The 15,037-nt window shown below is 49.6% G+C and overlaps 1 protein-coding gene across 2 annotated transcripts in view; it reads left to right on the plus strand.

Moving 5' to 3' along the window:
- The first annotated feature begins 9,482 nt into the window (after positions 1 to 9,482).
- Positions 9,483 to 15,037, plus strand: part of CPEB2 (cytoplasmic polyadenylation element binding protein 2) — a 75,192-nt gene continuing 69,637 nt past the window's right edge. For both annotated transcript variants that reach the window (XM_052641977.1, XM_052641978.1), the window contains exons 1-2: positions 9,483 to 11,162; positions 14,016 to 14,297. In XM_052641977.1, the coding sequence (XP_052497937.1) occupies positions 9,483 to 11,162; positions 14,016 to 14,297 (1,962 nt within the window). The remainder of the gene's footprint in view (positions 11,163 to 14,015; positions 14,298 to 15,037) is intronic.

Below are 15,037 nucleotides of genomic sequence, written 5' to 3' on the forward strand. Positions count from 1 at the left end.
CACTTAATAGTGGATACATAAATGAATCAACAAGAACTAGGAAAATAAACATAGAAGGCCACTGCCTCCAACGATCTATAATCTGGTCAAATTGACCAGATATCAGTTCAGTTCAGTTCAGTCACTCAGTCGTGTCTGACTCTTTGTGACCCCATGGACTGCAGCACACCAGGCCTCCCTGTCCATCACCAACTCCCAGAGTTTACTCAAACTCATGTCCATTGAGTTGGTGATGCCACCCAACCATCTCATCCTCTATTATCCCCTTCTCCTCCTACCATCTATCTTTCCCAGCATCAGGGTATTTTCAAATGAGTCAGTTCTTAGCATTAGGTGGCCAAAGTATTGGAGTTTCAGCTTCAACATCAGTCCTTCCAATGAAGATTCAGATCTGATTTCCTTTAGGACGGACTGGTTGGATCTCCTTGCTGTCCAAGGGACTCTCAAGAGTCTTCTCCAACACCACAGTTCAAAAACATCAGTTCTTCAGCTCTCAGCTTTCTTTATAGTCCAACTCCAGTTCTTCAGCTCTCAGCTTTCTTTATAGTCCAACTCTCACATCCATACATGACTACTGGAAACACCATAGCTTTGACTAGATGGACCTTTGTTGGCAAAGAAATGTCTCTGTTTTTTAATATGCTGTCTAGGTTGGCTTTCCTTCCAAGGAGTAGCATCTTTTAATTTCATGGCTGCAGTCACCATCTGCAGTGATTTTGGAGCCCCCAAAAATAAAGTCTGTCACTGTTTCCATTGTTTCCCCATCTTTTTGCCATGAAGTGATGAGACCAGATGCCATGATTAATTTTCTGAATGTTGAACTATATCTAGTCTAGTCAAACTGACTATAATCTAGTCAAATTGACTAGGCCTAAAGACAGAAGGTGAGACCAATGAAACAGTCTACTGAAGTGTTCAGGAGCACCGTGGCATGAATTAGAGGTTGAAGTTTTCTTCTCTAGGTAGGACCCCTGGACTTGAAAAACAAATCTCCCAGGCTTCACAAAGGGTAACGCCTCCTGGAAAACCTTTCATTGTGTTTGGGGCCTATGCTTTACCAGCAGTGGAAGATTCTAGATATTCACCTTTGTAAATGAATGAGTTCACCCTTGAGGGCATAGTAAGCAGAATGAAAACTGCAATAGAAAAATAGATCTTTCAGTTTAGTGTCATCAAAGAAAATGCAGGGAAAGTGAGTAGGATTTTCTTATTATTTATGTATTTATTTTTTCCTTCAGCAAACATAACTCTTAATGCCACTATGCTGGGCTTAGTTGCTCATTCATGTCCGACTCTTTGCAATCCCATGGACTGTAGCCCACCAGGCTTCTCTGTTCATGGGGATTCTCCAGGCAAGAATACTGGAATAGGTGGCCATTCCCTCCTCCAGGGGGTCTTCCCAACCCGGGGATCAAACTGGGGTCTCCCACATTGCAGGGGGATTCTTGACCGTCTGAGCCACCAGGGAAGCACAGGAATACTGGAGTTGGGTAGCCTATCCCTTCTCCAGGGGATCTTCCCAAGCCAGGAATCAAACCGGGATCTCCTGCATTGTAGGTGGGTTCTTTACCAGCTGAGTCACCAGGGAAACCTGTTAGCTTAATGCTACCATTCTCTAGATAATGGTACATCTCCTTTTTAATGTGCTCTAGAAACATTTTCCTCCTTCTTTTCCTTCCTCCCCCTCCCTCCACCACTCCCGCCTTCCTTTCTTTCTTTTCATCTTTCCATTCTACAGCATTAACTGTGTAATTAATAATCAATAAAAAGTTATTGGGAACCATGCTCCAGGTACTGTGGCAGAACCATGACCTATAAAGCAACTCGCAGTCTAAAAGGGCAGATAGTCGAGGAAGCATATTAATAATTATGACCATGTGACACATAACAATAAAAAAATTATTACAACAATGTTCAGAGTGTAGAACAGGTCTCAGCTCACTGTACCAGGGGGAGTCAAAAAAGACTGTGGCATTTGGGCTGGAAGGAAAGGAAGCATTAGGTGATGAAAAGAGGCACTCCAGGAACTAGAAGCATCGTGTGCAAAGGCCCAGAGTTATGAAATGACATGGTTGATTCAGCAAATCTGGTAGGATGGAGAGTGACAGGTGATCAAGGCAAAGTGGCAAGTGCAAGTAAGTCCTGAAGGGGCCTGTCTGCTAGCAAGTTTGGACTTGATACTGTGGAAGTTAGGGAGTGGTTATTGACAAGGACAGTGTTAACAGGATCATAGTTGCTTTGGGGACTATTAGAGGGGAAAGAATCAGAAGAGGAACTGTAGGGAAGTCAGCAAAGAGGTTATTGCAGGACAGAAGAAAGATTCAGAACTAAAACATGAATGGGGAGAAGGCTAAGGGGTCTGCCTTTGATTCTACAGTGGAATTGACGTACAATAGCTACCAATTACTTTTGGAGGGGGAGAGACAGAGAAGAGGGCAACTCAAGCTTCCAGCTCGAAAACCTAGTTGTGTGATGATGCAATCAGTCAGATAGGGAGCAAAAGAGGAGGGAGATGGTAAGTTCAAGAATGCATGCATGCTAAGTCGCTTCACTCATGTCCAACCCTTTGTGACCCTATGGACTGTAGCCCGCCACACTCCTCTGTCCATGAGACTTCCCAGGCAAGAGTACTGGAGTGGGTTGCCATTCCCCCTCCTCCAGGGGATCTTCCCAACCCAGGGATCAAACCCTCCTCTTTTGTGTCTCCTGCATAGGCAGGCAGGTTCTTTACCACTAATTCAGTTATGGACACACAGAATTCCTGGGTCTGAGATAGATGATGTTTTAAAAAATGATCATGGTAAAGTCACCTAGAAAGAAGATGTAGAAGTAGAGAAGAGGACCAAGATTATAAGCGAAGCACTATAAGATAAGAGAGATCTGTAAAAAGAAAGGAAGATGGAGGATAGGATGAAAGAAGCAGAACTAGAAATATGAAACAACCTGAAGATGGTGTTACCGTGGGATGTCATCTAGATAAAGCACCCTGAAGGTGGACAGCATCCGTGTGGACCTTAATTTCTATTCCCTCCCACCCCCACCCCATAGCCAAGACTAATGTGCTCCCATCTGTTGACTAATCCTTTCCCACGCTGTGGGGTCACAGTCACAGGCTGGGCAGCAGGGATAACCGTAGTCAAGGCCTAGCATCTGAATCAAAGCTCAGTATCATCTCTGTCTCATTGCCCTGTTGCCTAAACTTGTTCTCTGTTTCTGTGAGCTGGAGTCATCATTCCCTGTTTTTCTTCAAGTTCCTGCACCGAATCCCTGTGTTTTCTTTTCTTTCCTCAGTAACCCAGTCCCTGGAGCCTGAGTCCTTCTCTAGGTTCCTAAGACAGAAGTCTTGCCCCTTGGAGTCCAGATTATCTATCCCCTGATGTTAAAATTAGAAGTTGCCCTGTCTGTCTTTGCTCACATTCTGTCAATGCCTGGAGCTATCTTGCCTTGCTTATAATTCCTTGGAGCATTGGGGTGGTGTTTGGGCAGCTCTTGCCAACCAGCAACTGATAAAGGGACTCTCATATTACTACAGTATGTTTATAGCTATTAGTTCCTAAAACTATTTGTTAATTCATGATTCCTTCCTGCAGTGCACGCATTTGACAACACTTGGGTGCCTACTGTGTGCCAGAATTGTTCCAGTGCTGAGGATGCAATGGTGAACAAAACAATGTGCCTTGTGAAAACTAGGGAGGACAGATAAACAGTTGAAGTACAGAGTGGGCCCCATGGAGAAAAATCAAATCACCTGTGAGGGAGAAGGGGGACTTTGCAGGTGGCGCAGTGGTCAAGAATCCGCCTGCCATTGCAGAAGACACAAGAGATGCAGGTTCAATCCCTGGGTCAGGAAGATCCCCCAGAGAAGGGAATGGCAACCCATTCCAGTATTCTTGCCTGGAAAATTCCATGGACAGGAGGCTCTGGCAGGCTACAGTCCATGAGGCTGCAAAGAGTCAGACATGACTGAGTGACTGAGCACCCCTCGGGGAGAGGAGGCTGGAATGGAGGGAGGGGGTTGCTGTTTTACAACAGCAGGCAGGGAAGGCAGATAGCACTGAGAAAATGAGCTTGAGCACATACCTCCAAGTAGAGAGGGAGAGATTAAAAAAGAAAAAAAAAAAAAGTGACAGAGTGAGCCCTGCTGGTATTGAGGGGACAAGTATTCCAGGCAGTGGGAATGGCAAGAGCTGAGGCCCTGAGGCTAACTTGGCTTGGTGTGGTAAAGAAATAAGCATTACCCTGTAGGGTAGAAGTTGTCAGAAGGATTAGTGAGGGCAGGAGGCCATGACGGAGAACTTTTCAGTTATTGAAAACGTTCTGACTTTCAGTTAAATAAGTATTTCACCAGAGGAGCTGATGTCATCTGTCTGAAAGTAGCATTCTGGCTGCCTCATGGAGATGAGACTGTAGACAAGAGCCAAAGCTGGGTAACTGGTTAGGATTTGAGAGCAACGATCCAGAGGAGAGAGCATGGTGGCCTGGGCCATGTTGCTTGAGGTGGAGTGGTGAGAAGTGCTTGGATTGTGGGTATAACTTAAAGGTAGGACATGCAGCATGAAATGATGGCTTGGATATCCTGTTAAAAAAAAAAAGTCAAGAAGGACCCCAAAGTTTCTGGCCTAAGTAGCTACAACAGTGGAGGGCTATTTACCCAGATGGGGATTAATGAGGTTATTGTTCAGTTGTTAACTTCTATCTGACTCTTTGCAACCCCATGTACTGCAGCACGCCAGGCTCCCCTGTCCTCCACTATATCTCTTGGAGTTTGCGCAAATTGATGTCCATTAAGTCAGTGATGTTATCTAACCAACTCATTCTCTGCTGCTCCCTGCTTCTCCTGCCTTCAGTGTTTTCCAGGGTCAGGGTCTCTTCCAATGAACGGGCTCTTCCCATCAAGGGGCCCAAGTATTGGAGCTTCAGCTTCAGCATGAGTCCTTCCAATGACTATTCAGGACTGATTTCCTTTAGGATGGATGGTTTGATTTCCTTGCAGCCCAATAAGGAAGTGGGGAGTTCAACTTGGGGCATGTTAAATTTGGGATGTCTAGGAAGCTGTGTCCTGAGCAAGCATGGGAACGATGTGGTCCACCAGTGAGGGGCTGGCCTTAGACTGGAAATGGGGTGAGGACACGCCCTCCATGTACCAGGAGGGGAAGGTGAGGTATATGGGGGACAGATGCAGAGACTGGAAAGGGGAGCTGTGAGGATCTGGGGAAGCTCACCTATAACTGCTTCTATCTTCTCAGTGAAATAGGAAGCCAAGTGAGCAACTGAGAGTGAGGACAGGAGGTGTAAGGAGGCTTTAAGACAGAGAAAGTGAGAAATGGTCTTCTAGGACAGTGTTCTTCAGTTTCAGCTCATGACCTAATCATGAGTCTAAAATTAGAGATTTGAAATCATCCTGCTTATTTAACTTACATGAAGAGAACATCAGGCGAAATGCCAGGCTGGATGAAGCACAAGCTGGAATCAAGATTGCCGGGAGACATGTCCATAACTTCTGATATGTAGATGACACCACCCTTATGGCAAAAGCAAAGAGGAACTAATGAGCCTCTTGATGAAAGTGAAAGAGGAGAGTGAAAAAGTTGGATTAAAACTCAACATTCAGAAAACTAAGATCATGGCATCCAGTCCCATCACTTCACAGCAAAAAGATGAGGAAACAATGCAAACAGTGAGAGATTTTTTCTTGGGCCCCAAAATCACTGCAGATGGTGACTGCAGCCATGAAATTAAAAGACGCTTACTCCTTGGAAGAAAAGCTACGACCAATCTATAGCATTTTAAAAAGTAGAGAAGTCTGTCTAGTCAAAGCTATGGTTTTTCCAGTAGTCATGTATGGGTGTGAGAGCTGGACCATAAAGTAAAGCTGATCACTGAAGAATTGATGCTTTTGAACTGTGGAGTTGGAGAAGACCCTTGAGTCTCTTGGACAGCAAGGAGATTAACCCAGTCCATCCTAAAGGAAACCAGTCCTGAATATTCATTTGGAAGGAGTGACGATGAAGCTAAAGCTCCAATACTTTGGCCACTTAATGCGAAGAACTGACTCAGAAAAGACCCTGATGCTGGGAAAGATTGTAGGCAGGAGGAGAAGGGGATGACAGAGGATGAGATGGCTGGATAGCATCACCGACTCCATGGACATGAGTTTGAGCAAGCTCTGGGAGTTGGTGATAGACAGAGAAGCCTGGCGTGCTGCAGTCTATGAGATGGCAGAGTCAGACATGACTGAGTGACTGAACTGACTAACTAGTGATTTTAAAAAGTAAAATTTTAAAAGAGTTTGTTTCATGTATTGAGGTAAAATTACTTAATAAAAGCTTTATCTCAGGTGCATGTGTGTATATGTGTGTCCTGGGTTGTAGCAAAATATTTTTAAAACCACTGGCCCACACCAGTGGCTGGAAATGAACAAGGGACTGTCAAATTCAAGTCAGGGACTGAGTTACTGGTCATGCAATTAATAAAATTTTCACATAAAAATGATTAGGATATAGACTCATAAGGTCTTGGCTTTGGACTTGCTAGAGCAGCAGTCCGCAATGTTTTTGGCACCAGGGACCAGTTTTGCGGAAGACAATCTTCCCATGGATGGGGTGGGGGAATGGTTTCAGGATGATTTAAGCACATTACATTTATTGTGCACTTTATTTCCATTATTAACATGTTTTACCTCAGATCATTAGGCATTAGATCCTGGAGGCTGGGGACTCCTGGGCTAGGGGTCCCCAACTTCTTTCCTCCCACGCAGCTCTATCTGCACTGTAGGAAAACTATTTTCAATGATGGGACACTCATCAGCTTGAAAGTTCTAGCTTTCAGAATACAACTTGGGGCCCTCAGGACACAATCGGATCTGTTACTGTGGTGAGCAGAGGGCATGGCAGTGGGGCTTCACAATTCAGTGCACTTAATATGAACTTTGACCTTATTACATAATACCAAACTCAACAGCATTTTTCCATTTTGGAGAGCTCGGAAGGTTCTAAACCGAAACTAGTCTCAGCACACTAAGAAATCTTGTTTTTGTTCAAACTTTACCCCAGAATGACACCATTTAGCTTTTAAATGTATGCTCTCTTTCTCTACATTGCACTAACTGCAATTTTAATGGATGATTGAGCTAATTTTAGTGCCTACCTTTTCAAGATTTGTCTTGGATCCTCAGATGAGTCCAGTCAAATATAACTTTACTTAGGAAAAAAAAGAAAAAGATTTGTTCATTTCAAGATTTTTATATGCCTCAGTTGCTGAACACTTTCCTTGCCAAATGGGTTAGTATTAACAGATATGTCAACACGTGTGAAAATAGCTATTTGTATTTTTAATTCTGAGGAGCTCAGGTTATTTTCCAGACATTGCTAATTTAGAGTAAAAAAGGAATCCTCTGGTTTTATATTTTGCTTGACTGTTAAAAATGGTTTGGAGATTACTAATTCAAACCAATTTTCTATACATCCACTGATTTCTAAACCATTTATGAGTTGTTTTTAAAAAGTACTTTCTCCTTATTTGAAGGCAATGTCAAACTTAGTTCATTAGACAGGAAAACATAAACGTTATACGTAGAATGTATTTTCCCCATGGAATGTTTTTCTCTCTACTGTATTTATTTTGATTTGTATAAATTTGAAACACTGAAGTAACAAAAGCGGGAATGAAATTTAACTAACAGAGAATGAGGACTCATAAAAATGTACTCTTGCCTACAGCAGTAAAAGTGTGCTAATTAACAACACGAAATATTTAATCTTAGTTCAGTTGTAAACCCAAACCAGATAGACTCTAAACCCATTTCTATTGCTTTTGAGATTATTAGTCTATGTTAGTCTATTTTCTAGAGTTCTTTCAGTAGTTTTTCTCTGAACGCCAAGAAAAGTTAAAATGGCAAAAGAGGAACATAAAATTCAGTAGCTTACTAGCATGGATCACTCTGCTGTTCCTTTATCTAGACCCTCATATACATATCTCCCTCTATCTATCTATCTAGTTCTCTATGTTAAATGTTTCTTGAGGAAATACACAGGTTGGGGGCCTCTTCTGTCGCTTCCAACAAGAGCTCTACCATGGAAAGCTCTCCTCTTCCGTTTTGCAAGTCTCAACAAGTCTGTTGCTGAGTCACAATCTCCTTTTCCTCCCTGTTGTCAAGAAGTCTTTCTCCCTTGAAAATTCATAAAGCTTTGGAAACAGCTAAGTCTCCCGGGGGAAGGGGCGGGGATGCCCGAACTAGCGCGGCTGAGGGGGAGTTGCCCACCCCGCGCTCCCCCGGCCCCGCGCGGGCCGCGCTTTCCCGACCGGGAGGGCTGGGGAGCGGGCCAGGCTTTCCCCGGGAGCTCGCCGCGGGGTCCGTCGTGTGCGCGTCTGCGTGTAAACCGCCGCGCGGGGCCACGGGGTTTGCGGGGACTTCTGTTCGTCACCACTGAAGTAAAAACGTTTGGGACGCGGCCGGGGCTTCGTGTTTCCGCGACAGGGAACACTTCCCCGCGGTGGCGGGAGGGCGGATGACAGCACGCGGCGCGAGAGGCTTAAAAAAAAACAAACACGGAAACCCGCGCGAAAAGGCGCTTTCCAGGGCGAGCCGCCCGGCCGCCGGCCGAGTCCTGCACACTCCAGCCGGCCAGAGGCCTCCCGCGCCAAGCCCCGGGGTGGGGACGCGAGGCGCCGGGGTTCCCGCGCGGCCGCTGACGCGGAGAGTCACTCCCGGGCCTCAGTTTCCCCCGTGGGCCAGCGCCGCCTAGGGAGGACCCCTATCCCGGCGGCCCGGGGCTCCCGTGACCCAGGGAGGGGCCCGGAGAGAGACGCCGGCAGAGGGCAGGTGGCGCGCGCGACCTGCCGCAGACTCGGCCAGGACCCCGCGCCCGGAGGGGCGGTTGCCCAGGAACCGTCCGAGCCGCGCGCGCCCGTGAGCGCGCCCCCGTGAGCGCGCGCCGAGCGCTCAGGCGTCGCCGGCCGCCCGCCGGTCCAACCGACCGCTCCTTTTCCCGGACGCGGGGGTAGCCTGAGGAGACGCGGCACTCGCTCTCGCGCCCGCGCTCGCCCCCGCCCTCCCGAGAACGCGAGCGCGTCCCCGGCCCTCATCTGTATATTCATGAGAGGCGGGGTGGCGGGGGGGCGCGGCAGCGGGGGGCGCGGCGGCCGCTGGCACGCGCGTGCCGGGACGCACCGCGGGGGGCGGCGTGATTGTGAGGTGGCGCTGACGCACGTTCCGGGCTTCTTAAGCGGCCTGGGCGGCGGCGGCCGCGGCGGCCGCGGCGGCGGAGCCCGAGCCGGTCTCGGGAGGTGGCGGTGAGCGCCGCGAGGGGTGGCGGGGGCCGAAGTCGGTGCCCCCTGGCTCAGTCACGGTGTCCCTCCTTCACTGACTCCCCCCGCCCCACCTCCTTCCACCACGGCCGCTCCACCTCAGATCCGGCGGCTTCTTAGGCAGGGCGGCGGCGGCGGACGGGGCGCGTCTCCTCCCGCGGCCGCCGGCCTGATAAATGAGGGACTTCGGCTTTGGGGTGCTGCACACCGCCCCTCTCCGAGGCAACAGCCCCGGGTCCCTGTTCAGTGGCGGGGCGTACTGTCCCTCCGCCGCGGGACCCGCCGCCCCGCTGCCCTCCGCCACGCCCTTCGGCCCGCTCTCGCCGCCGCCGTTGCCTGTCACCGGCTTCTCGGAGGCCTCCTCCCCCTTGTCGATCCCCCTCGGCTGCGGCGGCGCGGACCGCTCGGCTGCTGCCGCCGCTGCTTCCTCTTCCTCCCCGTTCCTGGCGCATCAGCAGACCATGCAGGATGAGCTGCTGCTGGGGCTGACACAGCAGCCGGCGCGGCCGCTCTCGGGGGCGGCGGCCACGGAGAAACTCCCCAACCACCACCCCGGCGGCGGCACGAACGCGGGTGTGACCCACCTCCTCCCCTCCCAGGACTTCAAACCGAGTCTGCACCACCCCTCCTCCTCCTCCGCCTCCTGCTGCTGCTGCCGCCGCACCTCCTCCCCGCAGGACTTCAGTAAGCGGCAGCAGCAGCAGCTGAGCAGCCAGAAGAGGAAAGAGTTCAGCCCTCCCCATCTTCCCCACCCTCCGGACTCGAAGCCGCTGCCGCCGTCGCTCCACTGCCCGGGCCGGTTCAGCCCGCCGCCGCCGCCGCCGCCCGGCCAGCTCCTCCAGCCGGCGCCGACCGTCCAGCGCCAGCAGCCGCCGCCGCCGCAGTTCAGCCTCCCGCACCCGCAGCACCTCCCGCCGCAGGACTTCGCCCCGCGGCAGCGCCCGGCCGACCTGCCCCCGCTCCCGCAGCTCCAGCCTTCGCCGCCCGCAGCCCCGCGGCGCCGCCACGGAGGCGCGGGCAGCCCTCGCAAGACCCCGGCCGCGGGCGAGGGCAGCGCCGCCGAGCCCCCCAATGCGGGCTTGGCCCCCTCGACGCCGCCGGTGAACCCCGCGCCGGGCTCCATGGAGTCTCCCAACCACCCTCTGCTCAACAGTCCCAGTAACCTCCTGCCCGGCGGGGCGCTCGGCGCGGGCGCCTTCAGCAGCCTGCAGAGCCCAGACCTTCCGCACCCGGGCGGCGGCGGCGGCGGCGGCGGCAGCGGGGGCGGGGGGCCCCCCGGCGGCGGAGGGGGAGGCGGCTCCGCGTCGCCGCCGCCGCTGCCCGGCTTCGGCACCCCCTGGTCCGTGCAGACCGCGTCGCCGCCGCCCCAGTCCCAGCCGCCGCCGCCGCCCCAGCAGCCGCCGCCGCCGCCGCCTCCCCAGCAGCCGCCGCAGCCGCAGCCGCAGCCGCCGGGCTCGTCGGCCGCCACCCCGGGTGGCGGTGGCGGCGGCGGCGGCGGCTCGCTCAGCGCCATGCCGCCGCCCAGCCCTGATTCGGAGAACGGCTTCTACCCCGGGCTGCCGTCGTCCATGAACCCGGCCTTCTTCCCGAGCTTTTCGCCGGTGTCCCCGCACGGCTGCGCGGGGCTCAGCGTGCCGGCGAGCGGCGGTGGCGGCGGCGGCTTCGGGGGCCCTTTCTCGGCGGCCGCCGTGCCCCCGCCGCCCGCCATGAATTTACCTCAGCAGCAGCCCCCGCCGCCCGCGGCGCCGCAGCAGCCGCAGAGCCGGAGGTCGCCCGTCAGCCCGCAGCTCCAGCAGCAGCACCAGGCGGCGGCCGCCGCCTTCCTGCAGCAGAGGAACTCCTACAACCACCACCAGGTAACGGCGGACGGGCGGCCGCCCGGCTGCGTCGCGGGGCCGGGGAGACCGCGGGCGGGGCGGCCGGTGACCGGGCTCGGCCCGAGCGGCCCCGAGGAGCCGCGGCGAGGGCCGCTCGCCCGAGGGAGTGGGACGCGGAGGGCGGTGAAGGGCCACGGGACTCGGGCCACCGGCCGCCGGAGGGGCAGGAGGGCTGTGGCCACCGTGAGCCGTGGTGCTCCGGAGGCGGGCCCGGCTGGAAGTGGCCCCGGCCGGGCGCCCCCTCGAACGCCCCGGCGCGGCGCTGGAGGCTGGGGTCGGGGCGGAATGGCGCCCGGGCCGGGGCGGCGGGTGTCCGGGCGCGACGTCCCCTCAGGTCCCGCGGAGCGGGGGACCCCGGGGCTCCGCCGGAGCCGCATGGCCGGGCGGGCGGCCGGCCGACCAGCCGGTCGGCTTCCCCGAGCCCGGGAGACGCGGGGAGGCGGCCGGGGTGCGGGGACCGAGGGGCCGGCGACGCGGGACCGGCGGGCTCGGGCGGCGGCCTCGGGGGGAGCGGCTGTGGGAAGCGAGCTGGGGAAGGATTACCGGAGGCGACGCGCGTGGGCAGCCCGTGAGCCTCCGCCGCCGTCCAGTGGGGGAACGGGAGGAAAGGCCTTTTTGCTTTGGGGTTTCTTTTCTCCTGAATTGGCCGGAGGGAGCCGTCGCGGGCGAGGCGGTGGCCGCCGCACCGCCTAACCCGGCGGGACCCGCGTCGGCGAGGGGCCGCCGGGCAGCACTCCTCCCGCCGACCTGCCTGCCTCCCCGCGTGGGTCGGCCCCCCGAGCTGTCAGATGGTTGAGATAGGTGCTGCAAGGTTGTTTCACTTTCTGTGCCTCTCAAGGTTTGGGTAATACCTTGTAGGTTTTAAAACTAAACGAGCCTGCGATTAGTGTGTTACCTTGAAGAGAAGACTTTTCCTTTTTTTTTTTTGGTCGCCGTAATCTTCTTTTGAAGATTATTTTAAGGGGGTATATTTTAAGGGAGTAGTGTAGCTATAAAATCATAACAGGCAGGTTATTCATCCGGGTCCTTTCTGAAATTCAAGGTCTGTGTTGTTATCCTGTCAGGACAGCGTCTGAGTGACCGCTGAGTTGGTTAGTTGACATTGAAAGAGTATTTTGTTGTTCTTTTTTTTTCTTTTGATCTAGTCAGCATTTATTAAAGTGGTTATTCTGTCTAAGGCCACTTCAGTGATTAAAGATTGAGAAGCAAAATTGGACCTTAACCTTAAGTATTAACTTACTGATGTAACTTTTTCCATTGACCGGTTAGTTTTTAAGGATTAACCTTTTCAAGAGGTGACTACTATCTAAATTAACCCAAGTAACAGTTAACAGTCTATTTAAATTAACCAGAATAACAGTTAACAGCTTTTGTTGAATCACTCCACTGGTTTCTCCCTGAGAAAGGAGAATGTGGCCTGTAAGAGTTGAAATTAGGTTATTTTGAAATAATATGCCACTTTTCCATGATTTCTCTGATCTTGAAGAACTATCTTTCGGATGTCAGGGTCTTTCTGTTTTAGCTGGAAACCTGTGGCGGCAATTATCAATAGGTATGTTTGTGTTCTTGAGGCCATGGATTATTATTAGAAGACTGTATACAGAGATCCATATTTAACTGTAATCTGCTTTTTGTCAAACAGAAAGGTCTTGCAATGGAGTGTAAAAGGTCACCCAGCTATTAAATGGAATTTTAGATCACTACAAGAGAAGTTTGAGCACTGTGTCCATGAGGAAAGTAAGGCCCTCAAGGGATTTGTCCATGGACCCTTAGCTATGCTTTTGAAGTATGTAGAGGGGAAAAGGGTAGTATATATTCATGGTTATATTAGCATTAAAAAAAATTTTTAAACAGGTACTATAGACCAGGTTTACGCAAAAAATAGGTTTAAGAGTGCTTGACTTACAGTAACTTTATCACAAAATTATTAAATTATAAGCTTATTGACAATATAATTGCTAGCGATTAATACTCTTCAAAATCTACAGTTATAGCCTCTTGGAGAATTTTTCATTCTTTGATGACTTAACTTTTATTGTCATTGGTTCTGTTTTGGAGTATAATTTATTTTTGAAAATGGATGACATTAATGCAGACTTGTATTATTAAGATCTCTACTAGAATGATCAAAGTATATAGTTATCTCAGTGTATCCACCTATGGATGATAGCAGATAATAACAGTTTCTTGGATAGTTAAGTGAAATAACAACTAGAAAAATTTCGAAGAAAGTACATTAAAAGTGGAATAAAATATTTTAAAAGTTGAATAAACAGTGCAAAAAAAGAGATATTTTTTGTATTTTCTCTATCCCCCAAAGGCATTTTTATTCCATGCAATAGAATAAAGCCAAATGTTATTTACCACTTATACAGTGATATAACTTGTATTAGAAACCTAAAGTCTAAATATGTCACTCATATGATTGGTATATTTTAATAAATAAAAAACTCTATTTCTAGTGGTAGGCTTAGCAGAATATGATTGCATAAAAATCATAGTGTAAGTTATATCTTTAAGGATCTTCAAAGTTAATTTCAATTTTTATCTTTAGTTTTTTCTTCATATCAGTCATGTATATGGCTCTCTTTGAAGGGAAACAAAGTAACTGCATGGTTCTGTTTTAGTAATTGTTGTGAAATACCTGCTTGATTCATTATAATTTATGTAGACGAGAGTACGAAAAGTCACCTAGCATTAAGTGAATATGTTTTCATATATAAGATCTCAAGTCTATTAAAGATTATATGAATTCTTAACTCAGGCCTAGGTTTGGATTTCAATTATAAACTCTTTAAATGCCTGTAATTTAAATAGATGTGTTTTCCCCAGCCTCTTCTGAAACAATCTCCTTGGAGCAACCATCAAAGCAGTGGCTGGGGCACCGGAAGTATGTCCTGGGGAGCGATGCATGGCAGAGATCACCGTAGAACTGGAAACATGGGGCTTCCAGGAGCTATGAATCAGATATCTCCATTGAAGAAACCGTTTTCTGGTAATGTCATAGCACCACCGAAATTCACTCGCTCTACTCCATCACTGACTCCAAAATCTTGGATTGAAGATAATGTGTTCCGAACGGACAACAATAGTAATACACTCTTACCCTTACAGGTAAGAATGATGTATAAATGGCCTTGTTTCTAATGTTAGTCTTTCAATATAGGAAATTGGGTGGTAGTAGTTGTAATAGTATGATAAAGTTCATGGATTAAAATGAGAAAGCTCCAATGTTTTAAGTGTCTAATTATCACAGGATGAAATACCTATACAGAGAAAATGAGACTAAAAAAAAATTTCTCTAAATACATAATAGAAAATAAGCTTCATAAAGTACAGAAAAACCCTGCTATATTTCTTAAATTCATATTGAAGCTTTTTAATTTGCAGCTCCATGTGAATGCCTTAATTTATTAATCTTTAATAGGCCACCAAAATGAGTTTCTCCTCCAATATAGCTAAACTAAAATATTTAGTAATTGTTCGTGAATTTAACTATGATCAGCAGTATGTATATTCAAATATAGTTAGTGCAGCTCTGATCGAGGCAAAATAATATTAGGGTGTTTTACGTTGAATTCAAATTTGTTCACTGATTTAGTGACTTTTTCTAAATGTGGCCTAATATTTATGAGGATTAGACATTTTTTCAGACCTTTAATATTTTGTTGATATTTTAAGTTAATGAAGTCCCCTTATATTATCTAAAATGAGAATATCTTTCCCTTAACACTATTAGAGGATGGAACAAAGATGCAAGATAGAACTTTTGATTGTTTTTTTTTTCCTTTTCATTCTTTGTTCCTTTTCTTTCTTTCTTTCTTTTTTTTTTTTTTGTGGGTGGGTATGGGGAA

Source organism: Budorcas taxicolor, chromosome 6 (genome assembly GCF_023091745.1).
Source record: "Budorcas taxicolor isolate Tak-1 chromosome 6, Takin1.1, whole genome shotgun sequence".
NCBI lineage: Eukaryota > Metazoa > Chordata > Mammalia > Artiodactyla > Bovidae > Budorcas > Budorcas taxicolor.